This window comes from Oryctolagus cuniculus, chromosome 15 (genome assembly GCF_964237555.1).
Source record: "Oryctolagus cuniculus chromosome 15, mOryCun1.1, whole genome shotgun sequence".
NCBI classification, from domain to species: Eukaryota; Metazoa; Chordata; class Mammalia; order Lagomorpha; family Leporidae; genus Oryctolagus; species Oryctolagus cuniculus.
The window spans coordinates 61,562,677-61,585,502 of NC_091446.1; the positions used below are offsets into that span (position 1 = coordinate 61,562,677).

Below are 22,826 nucleotides of genomic sequence, written 5' to 3' on the forward strand. Positions count from 1 at the left end.
GCTCCTGGTGCATGGCGGCGCTGGGTAGAGATGTATTCTGTATGCTGAGTCCCTGCGCTTGTTCTGACCGCAGGGGGAGATCGGACTGCCGGGCCCTCCGGGACTTGATGGAGAGAAGGTGAGGACGGACATTCCCAGACAAACCTGGGCAGCAGTCTTCACCCGGGGCTGGGAGTCGAGGGGGCAGGAGGGCTGCAGAGCAGGCCCAGCCGTGAGGCCTGGGGCACCTGGGGAAGGGGAGGGGTAGAGGGGGTTCACTCAGCTGCACGGGGAGCAGCAGGTGGGCTGGGCAATGCGGCCCCAGGGAGCCCAGTGTTCTGGGCCCCCCATTCCTTCTCGTTCTCTTTCCTCTCCTCTTTCCCCATTCACACGTCTGAGAGGTGCTGTTGCTGTCTTCTACAGGGACCTCGTGGCAAATCAGGAGACATGGGCCCCCCTGGTCCCCAGGGACCCCCGGGAAAGGATGGACCTCCGGGAACAAAGGGAGACAACGGGCCCCCAGGGAACCCAGGAGAGAAGGGGGAGAAAGGGGAGACGGGCCCGGCAGGCTCACCGGTGAGTGGCATGGCCCCCGACGCGTGCCGCTGGCTCGGCACAGCCCCAGCCAGGATTTGGTTCCCATCAAGCCTCTCTGTGAGGGCCGGGGTCCCACCTCAGGAGACCTGAGTGCTGGCCATGACCTAGGGAAAGTCCCTGGTCCTTGCAGAGTCTGCTGCTTCATCTCTGAAATGAGACGATAATCTCTGGGTACCTTGTGGATTGCTGGGCCTCTTTGGAGAGCATGCGGGGGCCTGGCCCCAGGAGAGGGTGCATATGCAACAGGGGCCTCGGCCCGGCCCACAGGGCAGCTGACTCGCCTCAGGAGCCTTCTCTGGGGCTCCACAGTTTCCCACCTGTGCCCTGGGGGCTGTCCTGGGCACCCTGTCTTGGAGGAGGAAGCCTTAGGTGCATGCACTGTGGGTCGCAGATGCTCAGCAGGTGGCCTTGAGCTCGACTAACAGAGAACTTTGCCGATCTGCAGGGTCTAGACGGCCCCACCGGGGAGAAAGGAGAACCAGGTGACCAGGGGAGGCCTGGAGCAACAGGACCGCCCGGCCCCATCGGGCTCCCGGGATTTACAGTAAGGCGAGAGGGCCAGGCGGCGAGGGCACGCGAGTGGGGGTGCTCCTCCCTGGGGCCACCAGCTGCAGGGTGCCCAGCTGTCCCAAGAGGGAGAGATGTTCCCGGATGAGGCACGGAGGCTTCCTGGCTCGCCGTGCCCCACTGGCCTCCCCTCCCCACCAAGGCTCTGGCTTCTGGAGCCACATTTGTTTTCTGTTCCCTGCAGCCTTAGCGGCTTCCAGGGCCCTTTGCCACATACACCTTGTAGTTTCTGGGGGTCGGGAGCCCGAGCGCAGGGTCTCCGGAGGCAGTAGTCCAGGTGCAGCTGCCCTCTTTCCAGCTCACTGGCTCTCAGCAGAATTCAGTACCTTACCAAGGATGGCCTCCTTCAGCTCCTAAAGACCGCCCACAGTTCCCTGCCAGGTGGCCCTCTCCCTGCTGGGCAGATGGCATGACAGCAGCCAAGGTCAGGGCCAGCGGGGCTCCCTCCAGTGGCCAGTGCTAGCAGGGCAGACCCAGTGTGTGTAACATTTGTGACGTTTCAACCTGTGATGTTTTCTGTGTAACATTTGTGTGCTGTAATCTAGCACACTCAAGGGGGTGGCACACCATCACCTTTGCCAGACGCCCAGTTTGTGGCTTGGAAACAAATCACAGGTCCACCCTAGGGTCTGTCCACTGCAGGGTCCACACTGAGCGCCAGCCTGTCCCCACACAGGCTGCAGCCTCAGTTCCTGGGAGGCAGTGCTCCGTCGCAGCACCTGCACTCTGTCTTCTGTCCTACAGGCCGACTGCACCTGCATCTTCAGGGGTGTCCCCTGCTGGCACTTCGATAGCAGCATCCCAATCTGATGAGTTTGTCACAGATGTGAGGTGTGTCTGTGCCCAGGCTCCCCCACTGCTGGCAGTCACAGTGCACTGTTTTGTGTCCACAGGGAGAGAAAGGACAAGCCGGGGAGAAGGGTGACCCGGGAGCAGAGGTAGGCTGCACCTGCTCTTCCTGTTGTGTCCTGAGAGATTATTTGACAGCGGTTTTGTCTGAAGTCAGTCATTCCAGAGCCCAGCGTTTCTGTGCCCTGGAAGATGGATCTCTCCCTCTCTGTCCCCCTCTCTCCTCCTCCCTCTCCCCCTTTCAAATTAAGTTTTCAAGCGTTCCCCCTGGGGCTAGTGTTGTGGTGCACAGGTTAAGCCAACCCCTGCAATGCCAGCATCCCTTATCAGAGCATGGGTTGCAGTCCTGGCTGCTCCACTTCTGGTCCAGCTCTCTGCTAATGAGCTTGGGAAAGCAGCCAAGGGTGGCCCAAGTGCTTGGGCCTCTACCGTCCATGTGGGAGACTAGAGTCAAGTTCCAGGCTCCTGGCTTTGGCCTGGCCCAGCTCCGGCTGTTGCTGCCAGAGTGAACCAGCAGACGGAAGATCTCTGTCTCTGTCTCTCCCTCTTGCTCTGTAACTCTGGGAGAAACATTTTCTTAAAAAGATGATTTAACTTCCAAAGTATTTAAAGTAAAAATTGAAGACAGCCTACATTTTACCAAGAAGAAAAGGGTGAAATGCTGTATGGTAATAACACTCGCAGTGGTCACCATGTTTGAGAGCTCTCCTTGTGCCGAGTGCTGCTGCAAGCCCTGGCTGCATAGTGACTCATCTTTCTTTCTTTCTTTTAAATGGTTTGTTTGTTTATTTCAAAGTCAGAGTTACACAGAGAAAGAAGGAGAGAGAGAGAGAGAGAGAGAGAGAGAGAGAGAGAGAGAGGTCTTCTATCTGCTGGTTTACTCCCCAGTTGGTCACAATGGCTGGAGCTGCACCAATCCGGAGCCAGGAGCGTCTTCTGGGTCTCCCACGTGGGTACTGTTTTCCCAGGCCCATACAGAGCAGAGAGCTGGATCAGAAGTGGAGCAGGCAGGGTTCGAATCAGCCCCCACATGGAATGCCCGCACTGCAGACCGGGGCTTTAGCCCACTGTGCCACAGTGTCCGCCCCATAGTAGCTCAGGCTACTTTACAAGGAGGCTTGTGGAGAATGTGCAGGAAGGGAAAATGGGTCTCATGCTCAGTGAAAAACCCCAGGAGACCAGATTGGCTTTGTAGGCATATATTTGTGTGTATGTGTTTAAAATCTAAGTGTATACATATTTTCAGCTCTAGTGTATGCATCAGCAAAGAGGGGAAAGAAATAGAGCAACATACAAATATTAGCAGTGCTTCTCAGCTAGGTTCTTTTTAATTTATAAAACACTTTAATGAGCCTGTGTTACTTTTAAGCTTTTTCTTTGCTACATTATGGTATTGGTCACATTGGCTGTTTGGGGGAGTATGTATGCTTTTGCAAATGTCAGCCTGTGCATGACCATGACCACGACCCCCCCCCATCTGTGCACCATTCATTTAGGTAATAACTTAAGAAGCAGTGGATTTGCTTTCAGGAAAACAGTTTCCAGAAGCAGCTCCAGGGAGCACTGGGGGCCACTGTGCTGCCCAGTGCCCCTCTCCCCAGCCACAGTGAAGGCAACGTAGCCCTGGGGCAGTGGGAGGAGCAGGTGCGGCCACTGTGCACGTGTGCATGTCCGTCTTCGTCAGAGACTGACCCTGACGGGCACCCTGCTCCGCGCGAGAGAGGATGGCCTGGAGCTCCTGCCCTTGAGGGAAATGGAGGCCAGCAGTCCCCATGCTGTCTGTCCCAAACCTGGGGGCACATGAGGAAAGTGCCCCAGAACCAGCCCAGCCTCCTCCCACTCCAGATAACCAGTGTCCAAACCCAGGGTCTCAAGCATATATGGCTGCCAAGACCAGGCACGCAACCACTGAGTCTGAGACACAGGGAGTGGGGGAGACCAGGGTGCACCAAGACTTCCTGCCCCACCCATGGTAGACAGCACTCATTCCTCTGCAGACATGAACAGGGCCCAGCACCACTTGAGTTTCTGGTTCTGTTCTGGAAGAGCCCCAGGTTTCCTGGCAATGTTTGCACCGGACACTATGCAAGCCAGTGGGTGCCACATGTTTCTAAGCTGTTCTAGACCTTCTGTGCCAGGCAGAAGGGCGAGACCCTGGCTGTGTCGGAGAGAGGCACGGCTGGAGTGTGACAGGGCTCCCTTTTGCCTTCTAGGTTCCTGGGCCACCAGGGCCAGAGGGGCCCCCGGGACCTCCGGTAAGTTCAGAGGGCTTGCTGGCTCTTGGGTCCACTATTGCTGGGCAGCTAACCTGTCCTCCCTGGGGTGGTCACTGGGCCCCACCCCCGTCCCTCCCAGGTTGAGCTCACAGCCCCACAGGGCCACCAAGGCATCCGATGCTCCAGGGACAGCTGACCGCCTGGCAGTGCCAGGCTCACTTCATCCCTGAGCTCTGTCCAGAGATTTAACCCTTTGTCACAAGACCTCTGCTCCTCCTCTCCCTCCTGCCTGCACTCAGCCAGCATAAGACCAGGCTTAAAACAGAAAGTGACCCTTAATGGAACCCCAGAACCCCCAAAGCTCCCAAGCCCACAAATGCTGTCTGCACAGCTCACGTCCCCATGGCCCTGGGCAATCCCTGCTGTCACTGGAAGGATACTGGTGGCAGCCAGCACTTACTACGTGCCCGCCACGATTCTAAGTACTCTGCAAATACCAGTTCATCTAACGTTCGCTATATTTCTCGAATCTGCCTTTCCTGACCCCTCCCTAGCATTCCCTCTGCCTCAGGGGCTTGGACCCCAAGCACTAGCTCCTCTGTGCACCAGCCTGTGGACCAGACTAGTAACTGGAAATGCAGTTCTAACACAAATGCCTTGTTTTGACTCCAAATGCAGGGGCTTCAAGGTGTTCCTGGACCAAAGGTAAGAGGAGATCATGTGACCGGGGCTGGGCCAGGGGTGGGAGAGGGGCTGCGTCTGTAACAGTGGCAAAGAGGGGCAGTGCTTCAGAGGCCCGGCTGACCCTCTCCCCAAATGGAGTCCTGGGAGATCCAGCCCGGGGTGGGGGGTGCAGTCACAGCAAGAAGGGACCCCAGGGTCCCCTTAACACTCACCACTGACACCTGGAATGCCCCACAATGTGACAAGTGAGATTCTTAGCAAGTGGTGGAGTCCCTTGGCCACCTCCCTGCCCCAGACCCCTGCCTCACTCACCCTGAGGTGCAGGGGGAGGTGGCTGAGGATGTGAACCCTGCCCACATCCAAGGCCACTGCATGGTGGCTGGGCTCTCCCCATCTCCTCCTCACATTCCGGTTAGGCCAGGAACTGGAGGCTGCTGTGACCCTGTCCTTGCCTCCTGCCCTGGGCAGATCCCTGTGCCCCCAGCTCCCAGGGGCCCCCGGTCTCTTCAGCTGGATGTACCCCATCCCCAAGCCTGGAGCCCTGGGCTCACTTCTGCTGCGGTGGGTCCCTTAAGAGCTGGAGGAGAATTTTGCAGCCCAAGTCATCAGGGCCTCAGTATGCTCTCCTGAGCCCTGGGAGCTCTGGGGGTGACAATTCCTGTACCTGCCAGCAGACCCTGCACGGCCCCAGTTGTTTTAGCCCCTCTCTACCTGTCCCATTTCCCTCTGGGGGCCTCAAAGTTACCGCAGGGACACAGGGGACACAAATGAAGGGAGTGACAGGCTAAGAACTTGGCGATTCTTGGTGTCCCCAACCAGCCACCTCCAGCCCTCCCCTCTGCACACCACAGCCCTGCACCCAGGCCTCCAGAGTGCAGGGATGAGGTGCCCGGGACACGCCCTGCTCTGATCTCCTCCCTTTCCTCCAGGGAGAAGCAGGACTGGACGGAGCAAAAGGAGAGAAGGGCGTCCAGGGAGAGAAAGGAGACCGGGGGCCTCTGGGACTGCCTGTGAGTATCTTGGACCCAGCGGGGGGCCTTCGCGGGACCAGGGGTTCTGATCCTCTCCTCGGGGGCTCTTCTGGGCCCAGCCCTGACCTGGGTGTCAAGGAATGGGAAGTTGGGCAAGACAGGGCCCACCCCAAGGAGCTGACGGCAGAACTTCTGGCCCTGGACATACCCGATCTCAGGGCAAGCAAGTCTGCCCCCACAGGGGCCAGGCATGGGGGGTGTGGGGGCTGGGGAACAATGGGATTGTGGGTATTCCCCACCTCTCTCCTGCTCTCCCAGAGGGGCCCCAAGAGAACCTCTTATCTCCTTGCCTTTTAAGCTCGGGCCACAGCAGAGAAACCCAACTGTGTGGCCCCCGCAGGTTAAGGTCACATGTGGTCTGCAGTTCTGTGACCTCAGCCAGCCAGGTTGGAGGCATCCATGTTCCCAGAGGTGGGGCTCAGCTGAGCTTTGTCCCCTGCCCCCGGAGGCCCCTAGTCTCTTCTGCTGGACACCTCCCACCTCCAAGCCTGGGGCCCTGTGCTCCACTCCCTCACTGCTGCCGAGGTGGGCCCCTTTGGTGCAGGAAGTCCCGGAGAGGGAAGGGGGTTACCTGAGGTCACGTATGAAGCTGGCAGCCGGGCCGGGCCAGAAGCTAGCTCCTCCACGGAGGCCACCGGGTGAAGAGTCCCTTCCAGCTACTCGGACGTCTTGTGTCACCAGCTCAAGGCCATAGCTGTAGGGAGCAAGCAGACAAGGGGAGGCCCTACTCTCTGAGCTTGGCAGAGGCTGACCTGGTCCATAGAATCCCAGAAACTGAACAGCTGAAGGTACGACTACGGCCTCACCAGAGCACCGAATGTAGGGATGTTTCCTAGCTACAGCGAGCTCACTTGACAGACGGCAGGACCCTGATGAGTTTAGCAGGCATTTTCCCCTGTCTTGAGCTGTGTCCGGAAGGACTAACACTCCTCCCTGGTGAAGAGCTGCTGGGCCTACTTAACCCCAAGTCTCTCCTGTGAGGCCCCGGCAGCCCCAGTGCACACTGGAGAATTCTGCATTTTGGCACAAACCAGTAACGTAAGCCAGCAGCGTTGCAGGAAAGGTGAAGTTCCTGGTTGTTGACAGAGGCATGGGTGTTTTTCCTTAGCTTCAGAAAATCATGAACAGGCATGTCCACAGAAGGCAGCGCCGATGAACTTCAGGGGGCCAGGGGCCCTAGACTGTGTGCTCCTTCTCAAAGGCAGCCGCCCCTTAGCTCAACTGGCTATGGTCTTGGAAGAACAAGGGTCCAGTATTTCTGCATCTTTCAATTATTCAGAGGAAGCTGGGCACCTGGCACTTGGTGTGAACCCTCCTCACTTTCTAATATTAGATCAAAACTATTTGCCATACTGCAGACCACACACAGCATGTCAGTGGCCCACACAGGCCTGAGAGCCCCCAGCTCACGCCCTCCACTCCAGACCGCAGCGTGGATGCTGCACAGACATAAGTGGTGTCGAGCCACCGTTCTGTTTCCAGGCTTCTCCTGCATGCTCTAGTCCACGTGGTAGAGCCCTGTTTTCCGATCCCACTGAGTTTCTCCTATTTGCCCTACAGACGTGGTTCTCAGTGCTGGCTGCATGCTGGGATCCTCCGGGAACTTTCCAAAAGACGTTCGAGGAAAGTGGGCTGAACCAATGAGTTTACTTTGGGGCGCCAGTTTTTTGAAATCCATGCATGGCGTTGTCCTAGTACTCATTTTGCTTGAACTGCTCACAGGCCCCTGTGTTTCCACTTGGGCCCTAATCTTGGACACTCCAGCTGAAGCAGCCCAGGAGACACTAGGGTGCAGCCAGCATTAAGACCCACGGCTCCCTCTCCTGGTCAGTCAAGGTCGGCCCAGGAACTATCAAGGCCTTGTAGAACGGTGCTGCCCACACCGCCTCCCGGGCAGAAGCACCTCCCTTTTCTGGCGTGTTTCCCCACCTTCAACACCTGAGACTGCGGCTCAGTTGAAGCAGTTTTCAAGAGCTCCATCCTCACTGGCTTGAGCCTCTGCCGCTGCCTCCCCCTGGTTTGTCACATTGGAATCTTAATTTCCCCGTGGTCTTCCTAGAGGGGTTGCAGGGACAGCTTTGTAAGCCAGGATAGGAGCCAGAGTCCATTCCCACTGCGAACGCAACACGCAGCAAGGAGTGAGGACGCAAATGGGTCTCGAGAGTTTCCCACCCACCTGGCCGTCTGCTCTGGAGCAAGGTGGCCTGAGCGGGTCCCGGTGGGCCGTCTGCAAAGCCTCTTTCCACGGGAGCCCTTGTGAGCGGCAAGGGAAGGGCCGAGTGGGGCCGAGCTCTGTGTGCTCAAGTACAGGGCAATGCAGGCTCTTAGTCAGGGGCTTCTCCTCCCACCTGCTCGCATAGGCACGGGCCAGCTTCCACCCAGGTAGCGGAACCCGGAGCTGTAACACGGGTTACCCTCAGAGGTGCAGACATGGCCTGGTCTCACCCAGGGCCCGTCCATGTAAGCACCACCCAGAAGAGCCCAGCTCTGATCTCAGACGTCTGTCCAGGAACTCCTCTGTGTCCCTTTCCCCAGGCGTGGAAGCCCCTGGCGGGGGCGTGGGAGATGCTTCAAGGAGGACAAAGCAGAACAGGGATGGAGGGGCGTGGAGGGTCAGAACAGCCGTCTGCTCCGGGCTCGGCGTGCCCCGTGGCGGCCCTACCTGCGGTGTCTCCGTGTCCTCGTCGGTGTCCCTGTCCTCCAAGCTTGTTCCTCCGTGGTGTTTGGTGGCCGGCGTTTGTGTCTGTCCAGAGTCACTGCTTTACTCACCTCTTCCCTCCTGTTCTTCCCTTTCTCTCCCTCCCGTGCCTCCCTCCCCCCTTCTTTTGGTCACACTGTGCCCTTCGTCCAGGGAGCGTCAGGTTTGGACGGCAGGCCTGGGCCACCGGTGAGTGTCGCTTCTCCATCACCCCCGCCCCTCCCCCGCCTGTGGTCCCTCTTGTCTTCCCGCTGTGGCCTCGTTTTCCCCTTGAGTCTGGCCTTGTCCCACCGACCTCAGGAGGGTTCCCATGCTCCGCTCGGTGTCTGTGGCACACAGCTGGGGGCCTCAGACCTGCCAGGGCTAGCAGGGAGGCATTGCAACAGCTCTGCCCCAGATTCCCAATGCTGCGTCCAGCCCGGGACCACAAAGCATCCCCAGCAAACACAACAGTGTCTATATGTGCCATCACGCTGTGTCATCTCCATGCTGTGAGCTCTGTCCATCTCCCGTCTGCCCACAAGGCCTGTCCACACAGAATGGTGTGTATGGGGTGGGACAGCAATGAAGGGTGAGAGCAGGTGCAGCATGGAGGCACCCCGAGGTCAGCCCCAGTGCAGTGCCCCGCCTTCACTGTCTGTGGCACCACAGTGCCCACAGCCCACCACAAGCCACGCCAGCCTGGGGAGGACATCCCCCTTGCCACCTCCCCTCACCCCTTGCATGGGACCAGCAGAGCAGAGGGGGCCTGCCCAGGTGCAGGGTCACCTTCTATCAGGGGCCAAGAGGCTGGGCTCTCCTGTTCAGGAGCCACCAGCGGAGCTCAGCAGGTGCTCCCCGCCCCTCCCTCCAGCAAGGCCAGCTGTACCCTGCGGGGTGCTACCAGGGCCACGTCTGCCCAAGGTCCTCATGAGCCGGCCAGAGTGACCCTGCAGGGAGACGAGGGCCTGCAGACGGAGAGGAGGGATGTGTTGAAGTCCAGCCCTGGTGGGAGGGTGCCCAGCCGATTCCAGGGGAAGCCTGGGGCTGCTGGAGGACCAGGAGTGACCCCTCAGGGCCTCATGCTCTTGAATGCCCTCAAGAAGGGGAGGTGAGGCTTGCCCAAGGTGACCTCCTTTCAGAGCCCCTTCCTCCGGGGGTCAGTGGGGTCAGCACCATAGACTTTCGCACACTGAGAACGCACCCTGATTTTCCAGGCATTCTATGGCTTTGCGCCTCCACCCACAGTGCCTCCTTTCCTGTCGTCCCCTCACCTGGCGCACCTGTCTCAGGAGCTGGGTCAGTGGCTGGCATCAGCGAGCACGACTTTCCTCCTAACTGCCCACCTCATCCGTCTTGGGCAAGAGGGGAGCAGTGCGAACTCACGTACTCTGTTCCCTTGGACTTGAGACCTCATTTTTCTCAAAAACTCCATATCATAAACAAAGAAAAATACAGGGACAACGTTGTGCCCTGCTAACGTCATTAGCATTTCCAGGGCACTTCCTGGGTGTCAGGTGCAGCACCAGATGCAGCCAGGCCTTAACCCTGGCACTGGCTGAGGGGGCAGGTGCTCACGCTCCCAGGCTGATGGCACAGATGGGGAAACCGGCACTCAGGCTGAGCAACTTCCCGGCTATCCAGGGGCCTCTGGGGCCGGGCTAAGGCCAGCCGGTGACTCGGGAGCTCTGCTCTGCCCCGTCCCCTGGCCCGGCCTGTCCCTGCCTCTGCGCTGCTGCTAGCGCCGCGATACTGCTTCCCTCCTCCCCTCGCGGTTGCCAGGGGCACCTGCACACCCCCTTGCCTTCTGTTTCCATGGGAAGTAAACGCGCACTTAGCTGCCTGTCACCATTGCCATTGGAGCCCCGCGGCCCAAGCCCACACTCCACATTGTCGTCTGAGCAATAGGGAAGTGTAGCTGGGCTGCACACAGGGAGCTGGGGAGATGCTGGGTGACATCATGGCAAGCCCTGCTCTGTCTCCAGGCACCGCAGCTCTGAGGGCTGTAGCCCCTGGCCCTCCCACAGCCCTGCATAGGTCAGCTCACCACGCACCTCACCGCCAAGCCAGCGTGGTGTGACACCTGAGGCATGCTAATCCACTCCTACCTAGGAGTGGACCCGAGGCCCGCGGCCAGGGTCTGCAGTGGGGTGGGCGGCAGCTGGAGGACCTCCCGCGTCTGCCTCTGTGTGTGCACCCCCATCACTCTCTGTGGCATGAAGACCCTCCCGCTGCATGTGGAGCTGCGACAGCCAAGGGGATGCTGGTCCGACCCCTGGGAGGGGGGTCGCCTCCCTCCCAGGTGCTTCTGGGAGCAAACTAATCAACGGTCCTTCTGCTGTTTTCAGCCTTGGCGAGCTCGGCTGTGATGCAAAAGGGTTTCGCTCCAGGAATCTGGCTCTGAGGCGGGGAGAGGGGGCACTGTCTCCCCTGAGGCCCCCAAATCCAGAGGGATCATGGTCCAGACGAGCCTGGCCTCGCCAACCCTGAAAACTGGGTCTGGCTCCTTGCTCACAGCCAGGCACTGGGTGGGGCTCCTGGGGTGCGGGGACCCTCACCTCTGCTTTCTCTCACCTCTCCAGGGCACTCCAGGACCAATTGGAGTTCCAGGCCCGGCGGGACCAAAGGGCGAGAGGGTGAGCACTCCACGAGGAGGGAGGGGCAGGCCAGCCCCCACAGCCCTGGTGCCTGGGACCTGACAGGGTCACTGCTTCAGCCCCAGGAGGCTCAGCCCTTCCCCCTTCCCCGGTCATCCTCACAGCAGCCTGGAGGAGCCGGCTCTGCGGGCACACTCATGGCGTGCCTGTGAGTGGACAGACATGGGGAGGCAGACAGCTCCCTCCATCTGGGCTCCAGCCCCAGCCTCCCTGACATACCAGCTAGCATGGCCCCAGGCGCCACTGTCCCCGTGCACACCTAAACCCTGTAATGACTTGGGGCCTCTGCATGGAACAGAGGGCAGGGGGTGTTCATGAAATCCCCGGGGGACATCCAGAAGTCAGGAGGCTGGAGAGCTGGACCTGGCTCCCAGTCAAATGATTCTCCAGGCTTGGGCCCAAGCCCCAGTGGAGGCGGCAGGGGTGAGGGTGAGGGTGGAAGGACCAGGCCCACTGGTGGGGAGAGCTTTCCACGTGGGCCCCTCCCAGCCAGCCTCAGGGCTTCTCAGGGCTCAGATCGGCTCAAGGCAGCTCGGACACGGCCCTGGGTGCACAAGCAGCCCCCTCTTTCCCTCCCTCCACCCACCTTGCTGCCAGGAGAAGGGCGGGTGGGGAAATCGGACTCCCTGCCTGCTTTCCCTGTCCCTGCCCGTGTCCTGCGCCATCTGAGCCTGCTTCAGAGTGCTGCCTCAGGGAGAGGCTCCTGCAGCCCTCCCCAGCCTGGAGTCCACAGGGCCCCTGCTTCCTGCACAGCTCTGGGACCTGGCCAGAGCTGCTGTGTGGGTTTCACAGCAGAACAGAAAGCGGGCATGGATGTGGCTGTGGCAGCCATGCAGGGAGGACCTATGGTTCCCTTCTCTCGTTTCAGGGCAGCAAAGGAGACCCTGGGGTGACAGGACCAACAGGAGCAGCAGGACTTCCTGTGAGTCTCATGGGATGGGTGGGTTCTCTCTGCCCACCTCCCCAACCCCCCCACCAGCAATGCGGTCAGAACAGAACTCCCAGAACCTTAAGCCAAACCCTGGGCCAAAGGGCAATTCTCATTTCTGTGACAAAGGAAGCTGCACGAGGCCACTGGTGATGGCCTAGAAACCCCTGCAGGGCCCTGATAAGGAGATGCCACTGGACGGGGTATAACAGAAGGTCCTAGTCCCTTCCCTTGCAAGCTCTGCTGGGTGCAGGTGAGTGGGCCCAGCCCCAGTCCTCCAGGAGGCACAAAGTCAACTCCAGATCTCCCGGATACAAGAAGGAGCGGGCCCAGGAGCACAGCAGCTTGCCCCAGGGAGCTGGACCTTGGAGAGCTGGACTTACTTGGCTTTGCATCTGCAACCTCTTTTCCCGTTGACTTGTTTTCCAAGTTGACTGGCTGCGTGCGAGAGCCTGGAGCTCCGTTCCTGGCCGTCTTGTAGGTCATCCACACAGGTTAGCAGTCATGTGTCCTGGCTGGAGAGCAGATGGCAGCTAGCACCTTGAAGAGGCTCTGAGGAGCTGTTGAGTCATTTGTCTGGCAAGCACCTAGCAGGACAGCCATGGGGACACCCATCTGCCCTGAGCGCCCCATGCTGCCCGACCAGGTCCTCAGAACCCCACCACCACCACCCCGGATGACCACCACTCACACTGGGACAGGGGCTGTCGGGCGAGAAATCCCCTACGGCACTCTTGGCTTTGCCCAGGACTCCTCGTCTACCGCAAGGTCAAGTTCCTTGAGCGCCGTGTTGCACTGCCCCCCTCTTGTAGAATAGGAGCACTTCACCGTGTCCCCAGGGAAGAGCTTTACGAGCCCGAGCAGCCATCCCAGGTCTCCTCACGTGGCCTCCTGCCTCTGATTTATTGCAGGGCTTACACGGACCACCCGGGGACAAAGGAAGCCGGGTGAGGCTGAGCCCTCGCCGTGGGCTCTGGTGACTGACGTCTTCATGGAGGGGTGGAATGACCAACTGGGGACTCCTGATGCAATATGGAAAATGCAGTTGTCCCTGATAAATCACGCTCAGTTGAAAGGCCTTCAGTGAGGGCTCAGTGTGTGGCATGCAGAGATCCTGGGGCCTACGCCTGACACCGAGGCATGTAATTTTTTTCCTTATGACCAGGGGACACTAAATCCCATGGTGGCCGTCAGGTTCACACTGCCATCCAGTCACGGGAGCCTCGTGTGCGGCTGTGTGTTGCCCTGATAACACACCCCTAAATGGCGTTTTAGTGAGAGACATTCTCGCCACTGAGACTTGTTTTTTCCAGGCATTCCAGGCTACCCGGGAGAGAGAAAATAAATTCCAGTTCTGAGAACAAGGAGACAGCTGTTGTAAGCAGCCAAGCCTTAAAAAAATATATATATTACTGCCGCTGTTTCTCTTGGAGAGTCAGCAGGACTGAGACGAATGGTGCCTGCGGTGGCCTCTCGTTCTCCCTTTGGTTTCCACAGCTTTCCTGGGACATGTTTACCCAAGGTCTACAGCACCCAGGCCACGTGGTGGTATTGCACCTGGCCACCAGGGGGCCTTTTGGCTCCCTTCTGGAATGCCTCACCTGCTGCTCCCGCACAGCGGCTCTCGGGGTGGTGCAGGTCCCCAGAGGCCCCACTAGTGGGTCCTAAAATCCCAGGATCTTAGAGGAGGAGAGGGAGGAACAGGTGGAGAGGCAAAGGCCCAGAACACTGAGGAAACATGCTGAGGGCCCACGGAGAGCTGGCGGCAGAGCTGGTGGCTTCTGATCTTGGAACATGACTCCGAAGTGCCAGAATCAGTGTATTTGCATCCGGCACCAGGTAACCCCATTGCCTTCAGTTTACAGTGTATTGATCAAACCTTTCTATGTCCTCAAATACTCCTCGTTGGCAGCGGATCAAAAGCAATGCAGTTTTTCCCACAAATTCTGTAAATAAGGAGGCAGGCAGAGCTACCCCACCAGGTTGTCCATAGGAAGACCAGGTCCAGAAGCCACCAGAACAGACAGCTACTTCCGGACCCACGGCCAGCCTTTCAAGGCAGGCTGGGAAGCCACTTTTCCGGGGGCGGCGGGGGGGGAGGCATCAAATCAAAAACTCAGGACTCTGAAAAATTTGGTCATTCCACCTCTCTGTTGGTACACTAACCTGCTCTCCAACTAATTCCTAAAACGTTCTGGCTTTCTTTATCCTGTTCCATTAATATTCTCTAAACCTATTTCTGAAGAGGCTTTCAGCTGGCTGGAGACACCAAGTCACTTGAAGGCCACACACGCGGCCCTTCAAGTGGTGGTGCAGGTGCTGCCATGGAGGTGGAGGCAGGCGCAGTGCTCCTGTCACAGCCGGAAGGGCGGGCTGTGGCTGGCGGCTCAGATACCGCGGGAGTCAAGGTCGCCGAGCGAGCCACTGATGCCCAGGAGTCAGAGCGTTTCACATACTTTCCCCCATCCCACAGATAAAGGACAGACATGAAAGGACTTCAGAAGGTTCATGGAAAATGCAATTAAAAGATAATTTATTTTGGTGCAAAAACTATTTTATGGCTATGCCTAGTGTTTTCATAATATACATTTTCCCAGGTGAGCGTTTGGCACAGGAATTAAGACACTGGTTGGGCTGCCTGCATCTCGCGTCAGAGCCAGGGTCCAACACTGCTCCCAATTCCAGCTTCCTGTTCACCAAGGCCTCCGGAGGCAGCAGATGAGGGCTCAGGTGGGTGCTCCCTGCCACCCACAAGGGAGGCCTGGACTGAGTTTCTGGCTCGTGGCTTTCGCCTGGCCCAGCCCTGATTGTTTGGGGCATTTGGGGAATGAACCAGTGGATGGGAATGCTTGCTTGCTCTGCCTTCCAAATAAAATATATTTTTTAAAAAATTAAATTCAAAAATACACATTTTCCATGGACTTCTGGGGAGGTTAGAGTTACTTTTTAAAAAGATGTATTTAGTTATTTGAAAGAGTTAGAGAGAGAAAGAGAGAATCTTCCATTTGCTGGTTTACTCCCCAAGTGGCCAAAACAGCCGTGGCTGAGCAAGGCTGAAGCCAGGAGCTAGGAGCTTCTTCTGGATCTCTCACGTGGGTGGCAGGGGCCCAGGCACTTGGGCCATCTCCCGCTGCTTTTCCCAGGCCATCAGCAGGGAGCTAGATTGGAAATGGAGCAGCCGGGGCACAGACTGGCACCATATGGGATGCTGGCATCGTGGGAGGCTGCTTCTCCCACTGTGCCACGAGCCCGGCCCTGGTCTTGTTAGTTTTGTTCACATGCAATCCTAGCACATTGTGATGGGGAAGCAGCCTTCCCACTTCCTCATCCTTCCTTTGTGGCTGGAGCCCACCAGCTCCTCTCTCCCAGGTCCCTGATCTTTGTGGAGCAGCTTCATTGGCACCTAGTGGGGGTCAGGTTCAGACAGCACGGGGCTTCCGAGTGGACAGCCGGCTCACTCCAGAGAGCGGGTTTCTGAGTGAAGGAGCAGGTGTTCCCGCGTTCCAGAGACTGGCCTCTCAGGGTGCCGGGGCCTCTCCGCTCCCCTCCTCGGTCAGACCTCTTATACGCCAGCCCGCGCGGCCCTTTTGGAGGGGATCCGAAACAAGGAACAGCCTGGGCACAGCCAGCACTTGCTCTGCTCTACACAGTTCTTGGCTAATTCATGACAGAGCTCAGACCCTGGTCAGGATAAAATGCCAGAGAGCTAAGGCTGTCCCCTGGGAAGGTGAAGCCCCACCCCGTGTGGGTTCCGGAGGGCGACTGCCCGTCCAGCTACCCCCAGACTCTGCCCCATCCTGCAGGGGACCCCATCGGGGGTTTGCTCTATCTCACGGTGAACCAAAACCACCCTGAAAGGTGTGTCTCCCCATGTCCACTGCAGGATGGGCGGGAGCCTCTTCGCTGCCCAGAGCCCAAATCGGGGACCTTGCTAAGGAGACATGAGTGCAAAGAACGCTCTGCTCTGGTAGCTAAAGGCGATCCGCATTGTCTCAGAGGAACTCTGTGAATTTGGCCCAGGAACTAAACGTTGTAGGACTTAGGAATCAATCAAAAAAAACAAGTGGGGTGAATCTAACAATGCAGTCATCAGGAAGAGTAGGGGCTCCCCAGGAGCCACCTACAAGCCGGCAATTGACAAGGCCTGCGCCTGCTGTGAGGTCACCTGTCCCTGCCTGAGCCACCTGCCTGGGCAGTGCACGCGTGCCTGCACATGTCCTGCTGGCCTGCGTCGCCTTGTCTCCTCGCCCCTCCCCACAGTCGCTTCTGTCCGCAGCCTGCCTCCCCCTTCCTTTCCTCCTCCTACCTTTCTCCCCACTGGCTGTACTATAAAAATCCTCTGCCTCTCCCATCCCGTTCCCCTCTGCAAGCTTCCAGTGTATTTCCTCCAAAATCAACTGTCTACACTTAATCCTATCTTTAAAGGGCCCTCTGCCCTGGACTTTTCTTGCTCCACTCCCCCTACTTGCCATGTGCCCCCTCTGCAGGGCCTCTTCCATGTCACTCCCTGGGCGTGGGGAGCAGTGAAGACGTGGATACAGCCACAGCTCCAAGGCCTTTGGGAGCACCTGACTGAAGTGATTGCTCACACCCACCTAACACGACGCCTGTGGTTAAATGGCCACAGTGAGAGCCTGGCACACGCCCACGCCCCTGTGCCCACCTCCCTAAACAGGAAGCTCTGCTCATCATGCAGAGAGCATGAGGGGCCACACGTGCCCATTCAAATAGCCAACAGTGGTTCTGCTGCCCCACCTCATGATGAACTCACTGGCAGACATGTCTTTTCCTAAAGATTTATTTTATTTTCAGAGTTGGGGCCGGCACTGTGGCACAGCGGGTAAAGCCACCACCTGCAGTGCCAGCTTCCCATATGGGTGCCAGTTTGAGTCCCGGCTGCTCAACTTCCGATCCAGCTCTCTGCTATGGCCTGGGAAAGCAGTACAAGATGGCTCAAGTCCTTGGGCCCCTGCACCCGCGTGGGAGACCTGGAAGAAGCTCCTGGCTCCTGTATTCAGATCGGTGCAGCTCCATCCGTTGCAGCCATTTGGGGAGTGAACCATCGGATGGAAGACCTCTCTCTCTCTCTCTGCCTCTCCTCTCTCTGTATAACTCTTTCAAATAAATAATAAATAAATCTTTTTAAAACATAAAAAAGAGTTATAGAGAAAGAGGGAGAGACAGAGATCTTCGGTCCACTGGGTCACCCCCAGATGGCCATAACGGCCAAGGCTGAGCCAGGCTGAAGCCAGGAGCCAGGAGCTTCACGTGGGTCTCCAAGCCTTTGTGTGACCAGTATGCGTCAAGATCTTGTCACCCTAAGGAACACTGTGGACGTCCCCCAAGCATTAGCTAATTGGCCTGCCAGAGAGAAGAGTGCCCAGGAAGACGCCCTCTGCGCACACTGGCCCCTTTCTAGAAAGAAAACACAGCATATGAAAACCCAAATCGAAATTCACTGCAGAGGTGAATTCGCTTCTAAGAATTCTCCATAGCCTTTCTTTAAGTAGACGCTGACAAAAACAAAATCAGGTTCAATTTTGAAGGATGACTTGTTTTTTAAAGCTTTATTTATTTGAAAGGCATAGTTACTGAGAGGGAGGGAGAGGGGAGGGGAGGAGAGGGGAGGATGGGGCGGGGGAGGGGAGGGGGAGCACTTCTATCCACTGGTTCACTCCTCAATTGACTGCAATGGCCAGGGCTGGGAAAGGCTGAAGCCAGGAGCCTCATCCGGGTCTCCCACATGGGTTCAGGGGCCCAAGGAATCGAGCCATTTTCTACCACCTTCCCAAGCACATGAGCTGCATTGGCAGGAGAGTAGCCCAGACTCAAACCAGCACCCACATGGTGGCTCAACCTGCTGCACCACAGCACCAACCCCTAGCAGGATGACATCTGCAGCAGCTTTTCAGAAGCCAATGAGTTCCTGGAACCAACATGTCCATGTCCAAATCGCCATCTATGACCTTGGAATGGATGAACCAGAGCCAAGCATAGACTGCAAGGACCCAGCTAGGAAGGAATGCACATGCACACGTGCACACACTCATGCACATGCGGATACCCACCTGCACAAGCGTGTACATGCATGTGCTCCGGCACGCTGTGCTCACATACACATGTGTGCACACACCTCCGCACTCCAGCCACAATCACCTAACTCCCAAGAAAATATCACAGGGGTGAAAAGCAATTGTGACAAAAGGTTTTCAGGCCCAAGGCTCTCACACATGGACCCTCAGAGAGAAGGCAGGTGGGCCCCTCTCTGTTCGTCACACCCCACCCGAGGCTCAGCATTAGCAAAATGGGCCATGGGTGTCTCCAGGCCACATTCCCCTCCAGCTCCAGCCCTGGCCTCCCACTGCCTCCCAGCCACTGCAGCCAAATTCCCAGGAGCTTGCAGGGGAGGGTACTGACTCCACTCCCAATACCCGCAGTAAGAGAATCTGTTCTTCCCTCTTTACTTCTCTTTTTCTGTCTCTAACCCTAACATGTGAATGAGCCTCAAGTGTTGATGTTGTTGTTTTTTTCTTGGACTAAACCATTGTTTACAGGGGGAGAGGGGGAAGAAAGGCTCTAGAGGGCCTAAAGGGGATAAGGGAGACCAAGGAGCGCCTGGACTAGATGCCCCCTGTCCATTGGTACGTTTCATTTACCACCAGTCTGCTTTCTCCTTGAGGCTTGCAAGTTGGAACAAAGAAGGCAAATAAACCAAGACGAGAACCAAATGGCTACACTGATGCTACCAAAGTCCCCCTGTTCCTTTGAAATTCTGCCTGCTTGGGGGAAGGGGGAGGTTCAACCACAGCTGCAAGTCATTCTGCTCCATCCCTGCCCTTTGAATCCCTCCTCTCTGAAGAGGCAGAACCATTGATGTGTGCAAGTGAGGAAAGCAGAGGAGGCATGGAGTGCTGGAGAAGGCCCCAGCTCTCAGCTCCGGGATGCCTCTGGAAGCCAGGAGAGCATTTGCAAGCCATGGGTTTGCCTTCTTTGTTTCATGGTCACAGCCTTTCAAATTCTCTGAATCCCCACTTGGGCAGGATGCAGGACCCCAGTGTTAGCGTCTGGGGAGGGCCAGAGATGCTCAAAACTGGGCTAGACATGGTGCGCGCCTGCGCAGACATGGCCACACACAGAGTGCGCGCCTGCAGAGCCAGACGCATGGCCAGACATGGCACGTGCTCACAGACATGGCCAGACCCAGCACGTGCCCGCAGAGACACGGCCGTGCACACACACAGGTCAGATCACAGGTCACAGAGAGCGTGCAGGCTGAACTGGAGAGAGGGGCCCCCTGGGATGGAGGCCGGGTCTATAGACGCCTAGAGGGTCCTGCATCCTGGCCAGGGAAGGGTCTGTGCTCCACAGTCGGAGCCGGCCCTGCCCTGACCTCAATAATCATCGTGGTTGGTTTTGTGAACAGGGACACCGAGGTTTTAAAGGAGAGAAGGGGGAGCCAGGGTTACCAGGGCTGGACGGACTGGATGCCCCGTGCCCATTGGTATGGCATCACGCTCCCTCACCTGAATGGCCGGTGTGGGCTTCCCCACGTGTGTGGTTTGCACCTGCGTGCCTCCATGCCCATTGTGCACCCTCCATCAGTGTCCACTCCCTGCTCCTTCACTCTGCAGACCCGACCATCCCCTCCTCCTGGCGAGTGCCCCGGGGCTCCCAGCCGCACTTTCTTGCATGCAGTTTGTTGGGATGTTCTCTTGGCTTCCTCCTGCAGCTGACTGTAAACACAGCACCTCAGTGTCCGCCCTCTTCACCACGCTGAAGCCCGCTCTGGCTGTCTCTAATCCTGTTCTCCCAACTATTGCTAGACTAATCTGCTGCCCCGGATCAAAGTAGCGAGTGGATGCTCCAGACAGGCCCTGGAGCTGGGGCTTCCTTTCCTTCGTGCAATGCAGTTCCTTCGAGATGACTGGCTGTGCATTAGAATGAGATCACAATGAGATGCCTGAGCGCACTCCACCCTCTCCACTACTTCGAGTCTTGGGGGACAGAGATGGCAAAGTTCTAGAACAGAGGTGGAGGAGGGGCTGCTGTGCCTTTTTTTTTTTTTTTTTTTTTTTTTTTTTTTGTGACAGGCAGAGTGGACAGTGAGAGAGAGAGAGACAGAGAGAAAGGTCTTCCTTTGCCGTTGGTTCACCTTCCAATGGCCACCGCGGCCAGCGCGCTGCGGCTGGCACACCACGCTGATCCGATGGCAGGAGCCAGGAGCCAGGTACTTCTCCTGGTCTCCCATGGGGTGCAGGGCCCAAGCACTTGGGCCATCCTCCACTGCACTCCCGGGCCACAGCAGAGAGCTGGCCTGGAAGAGGGGCAACCGGGACAGAATCCGGCGCCCCGACCGGGACTAGAACCTGGTGTGCCGGCGCCGCTAGGTGGAGGATTAGCCTAGTGAGCCGCGGCGCCGGTCTGCTGTGCCTTTTCTTCCAGCTGGCACCATCAGAACCAGAGGGCGGACCAAGATCCTGCAGGTCTGTCCTCTGGCTGAAACCTCACCACTGAAAGAGTGGGAGAGCGATGAGGAGGTCAGGAATGCAGGGGCCTTCACAGAGCTCATGGAGATGCACATTGTAACCAAAGCAAGCTTCGCTTTTAGTTGCATTTCCCATGAGCTTTTGGAAGCACTGCCCCGGTCCAGGAGGAGACAGCCAAGGAGCCCCTGCCCCGCCTGTCCCGGGCCAGCAGCAGCAGTTTGCTCACCGCTGCCCCAGCCCCTCTTGAGGCAGGGATGTGCGTGGCTGCAGCTGCAGGCCTCTGAGCATCCTAACAAGACAGCAGCGGTGGCGGTGCTTCACCCAAGGCCCCGGCTCCAGAGGTTCCTGCTCGCCCCCACCCAGCCCCTCGGGAGCTTTGGAGTCCAGGGGCTGTTTTCGTAGCAGTGATAGACTGTGAAGAGGAGAGGTGACCCTAGAGCCCCTGGGCAGGCACCAGGGATGCGTTAGGACTACATGTGCAGGAGGAGGGGAGCACAGGACCAGCACCCAGAGCCGCCCGCTTCCTGACCCCCAGGCCTGCCTGTTGACCTGAGCATGCGCACACAGGCGCCTTTGTTGCCCCATTAATCATCAGCCCAGCTTCCCTGGGCCACAGTCCCCTCCCCACACCTGGGCACCTTCACTATCGCCAGCGGCAGCCTTGGCCTCCTGCTCTTCATCACACGTCTCTCTGGCTGCACCCCTCCCATCACCCCCCACCTGCCAATGGGAATGGGGCTGTGGCCCGCGGAGGCTCCTCTCCCTTCCAGGGTTGTGGGAAGCGTGCTGCACCGTGGCAGGGGCAGGGCGGGGCGGAGGGTCACCAGGGACCCGAGCATTGCTCCAGCTTGCCCTGCAGTCACCCACCGCCCTCAGGGGACAAGGACGGGCATCCCTGTTGGCCCCTTTATGTGATAACCGCATGGATCCATGTGTCACCTGTCTATTAATCACACCGGGGAGGTGTCGGCATCTTTCCGTTCTTGTCGCCCTGTCTGCCTCCCACCTCAGGCCAGCATGGCAGGGAGGCTATGGATGGTGATTTTAGCACCAGACAACAGGGCTCCCAGGCCCTCCCCGCTGGGGCCAGCTCCTGATGAGGGATGAGCAGGTCACACGCTTGGCCTGGGTGGGTGAGGTTGCTCCAGGACCAGAAGACCCCCGTGCCCTTACTGCAGCCCTGAACCCCTGGCCCAGGTTCCTCTCCACCCTGGAGCCTGGAATTCTAGAATCTGGGCTGCCTTCCTAATAGACGTGACCCAAGAACCAGCTTTGCCCTTGGTTCAGCCTCCCCGCCTTCCACGGTATGCCCTAGAGGCCAGGACATTAAGGCCCAAGAAGACCCAGCAGGGTTTCCGTCACCTGACCTATAAGGTGCTCTGTGGTTGCCACCATTGTCCCCACCCCACTGCTGCCACTGCCACCACTGCCACTTAACCACCCCCACTCCCAGCAACGCCCAAGGCAGGGTCAGAAACCAGGTCTCGATGAAGGCATCCCGGGGCCACGGGGCAGTGTCCCTTTGCACCCCCTGCCCATGCGTAGAGGGTGGGAGGGCTGGGAGGGGCCTCAGAGGCCACCTCAAGCAACTACTCGGCCCGGGTCTTACCACGCTCCGGGTGACTCTCCCCTGAGAGTCCAGCACTCCCCAGAGCCACAGCAGAGACTGACCTCACACGTCACGAAGGGTGTCCCTGTGGCCCACCCCGCAGCCTACTGCAGCCCCTCTCGACCCTGCCCATGGCGACACATGACCTTGGCCAGTGGGAAAACGGCCCCATTTCTTTCCCACCCCCTTCGAGCTTATGACGTGTAGTAAAGAAACAGACAACAGTGGGAGTGCGTCCTGACCCGCTGCCCAGCGTGCGTGGCCCTCGCTAGCCCTGTCCTGTCTGCCCACGCCGCGTCGGAATCTGAGCCTCTGCCTTCTTTCCCCACCACAGGGTGAAGACGGCCTACCTGTCCAGGGCTGCTGGAACAAGGTAAGCTTCCCCAGAGGTCGCCCCTGCCTTGGGCACGTGGGTGTCCCTGGGGCTCCACAGGGCAACACTGCCGGCACAGCTTCCATGCTGCCACTCGGAGGTGGGGGTGTGGCCTTGTGCTTCCACATCCTGGGCTCCCAGAGTTCCTGCCAGCAATGAGGTTTGAGTTTGCC

At 58.3% G+C, this 22,826-nt stretch overlaps 1 protein-coding gene across 1 annotated transcript in view; it reads left to right on the forward strand.

The window, feature by feature from the left end:
* The window catches only part of COL13A1 (collagen type XIII alpha 1 chain), a 94,002-nt gene that overhangs the window by 60,979 nt on the left and 10,197 nt on the right, over positions 1-22,826 (forward strand). Inside the window, exons 25-37 of the mRNA XM_051823837.2 lie at positions 74-118; positions 403-555; positions 1,022-1,120; positions 2,037-2,081; positions 4,206-4,247; positions 4,887-4,913; positions 5,822-5,902; positions 8,775-8,810; positions 11,183-11,236; positions 12,126-12,179; positions 13,097-13,132; positions 19,609-19,686; positions 22,615-22,653. Of these exons, the coding sequence (XP_051679797.1) occupies positions 74-118; positions 403-555; positions 1,022-1,120; positions 2,037-2,081; positions 4,206-4,247; positions 4,887-4,913; positions 5,822-5,902; positions 8,775-8,810; positions 11,183-11,236; positions 12,126-12,179; positions 13,097-13,132; positions 19,609-19,686; positions 22,615-22,653 (789 nt within the window). The remainder of the gene's footprint in view (positions 1-73; positions 119-402; positions 556-1,021; positions 1,121-2,036; positions 2,082-4,205; positions 4,248-4,886; positions 4,914-5,821; positions 5,903-8,774; positions 8,811-11,182; positions 11,237-12,125; positions 12,180-13,096; positions 13,133-19,608; positions 19,687-22,614; positions 22,654-22,826) is intronic.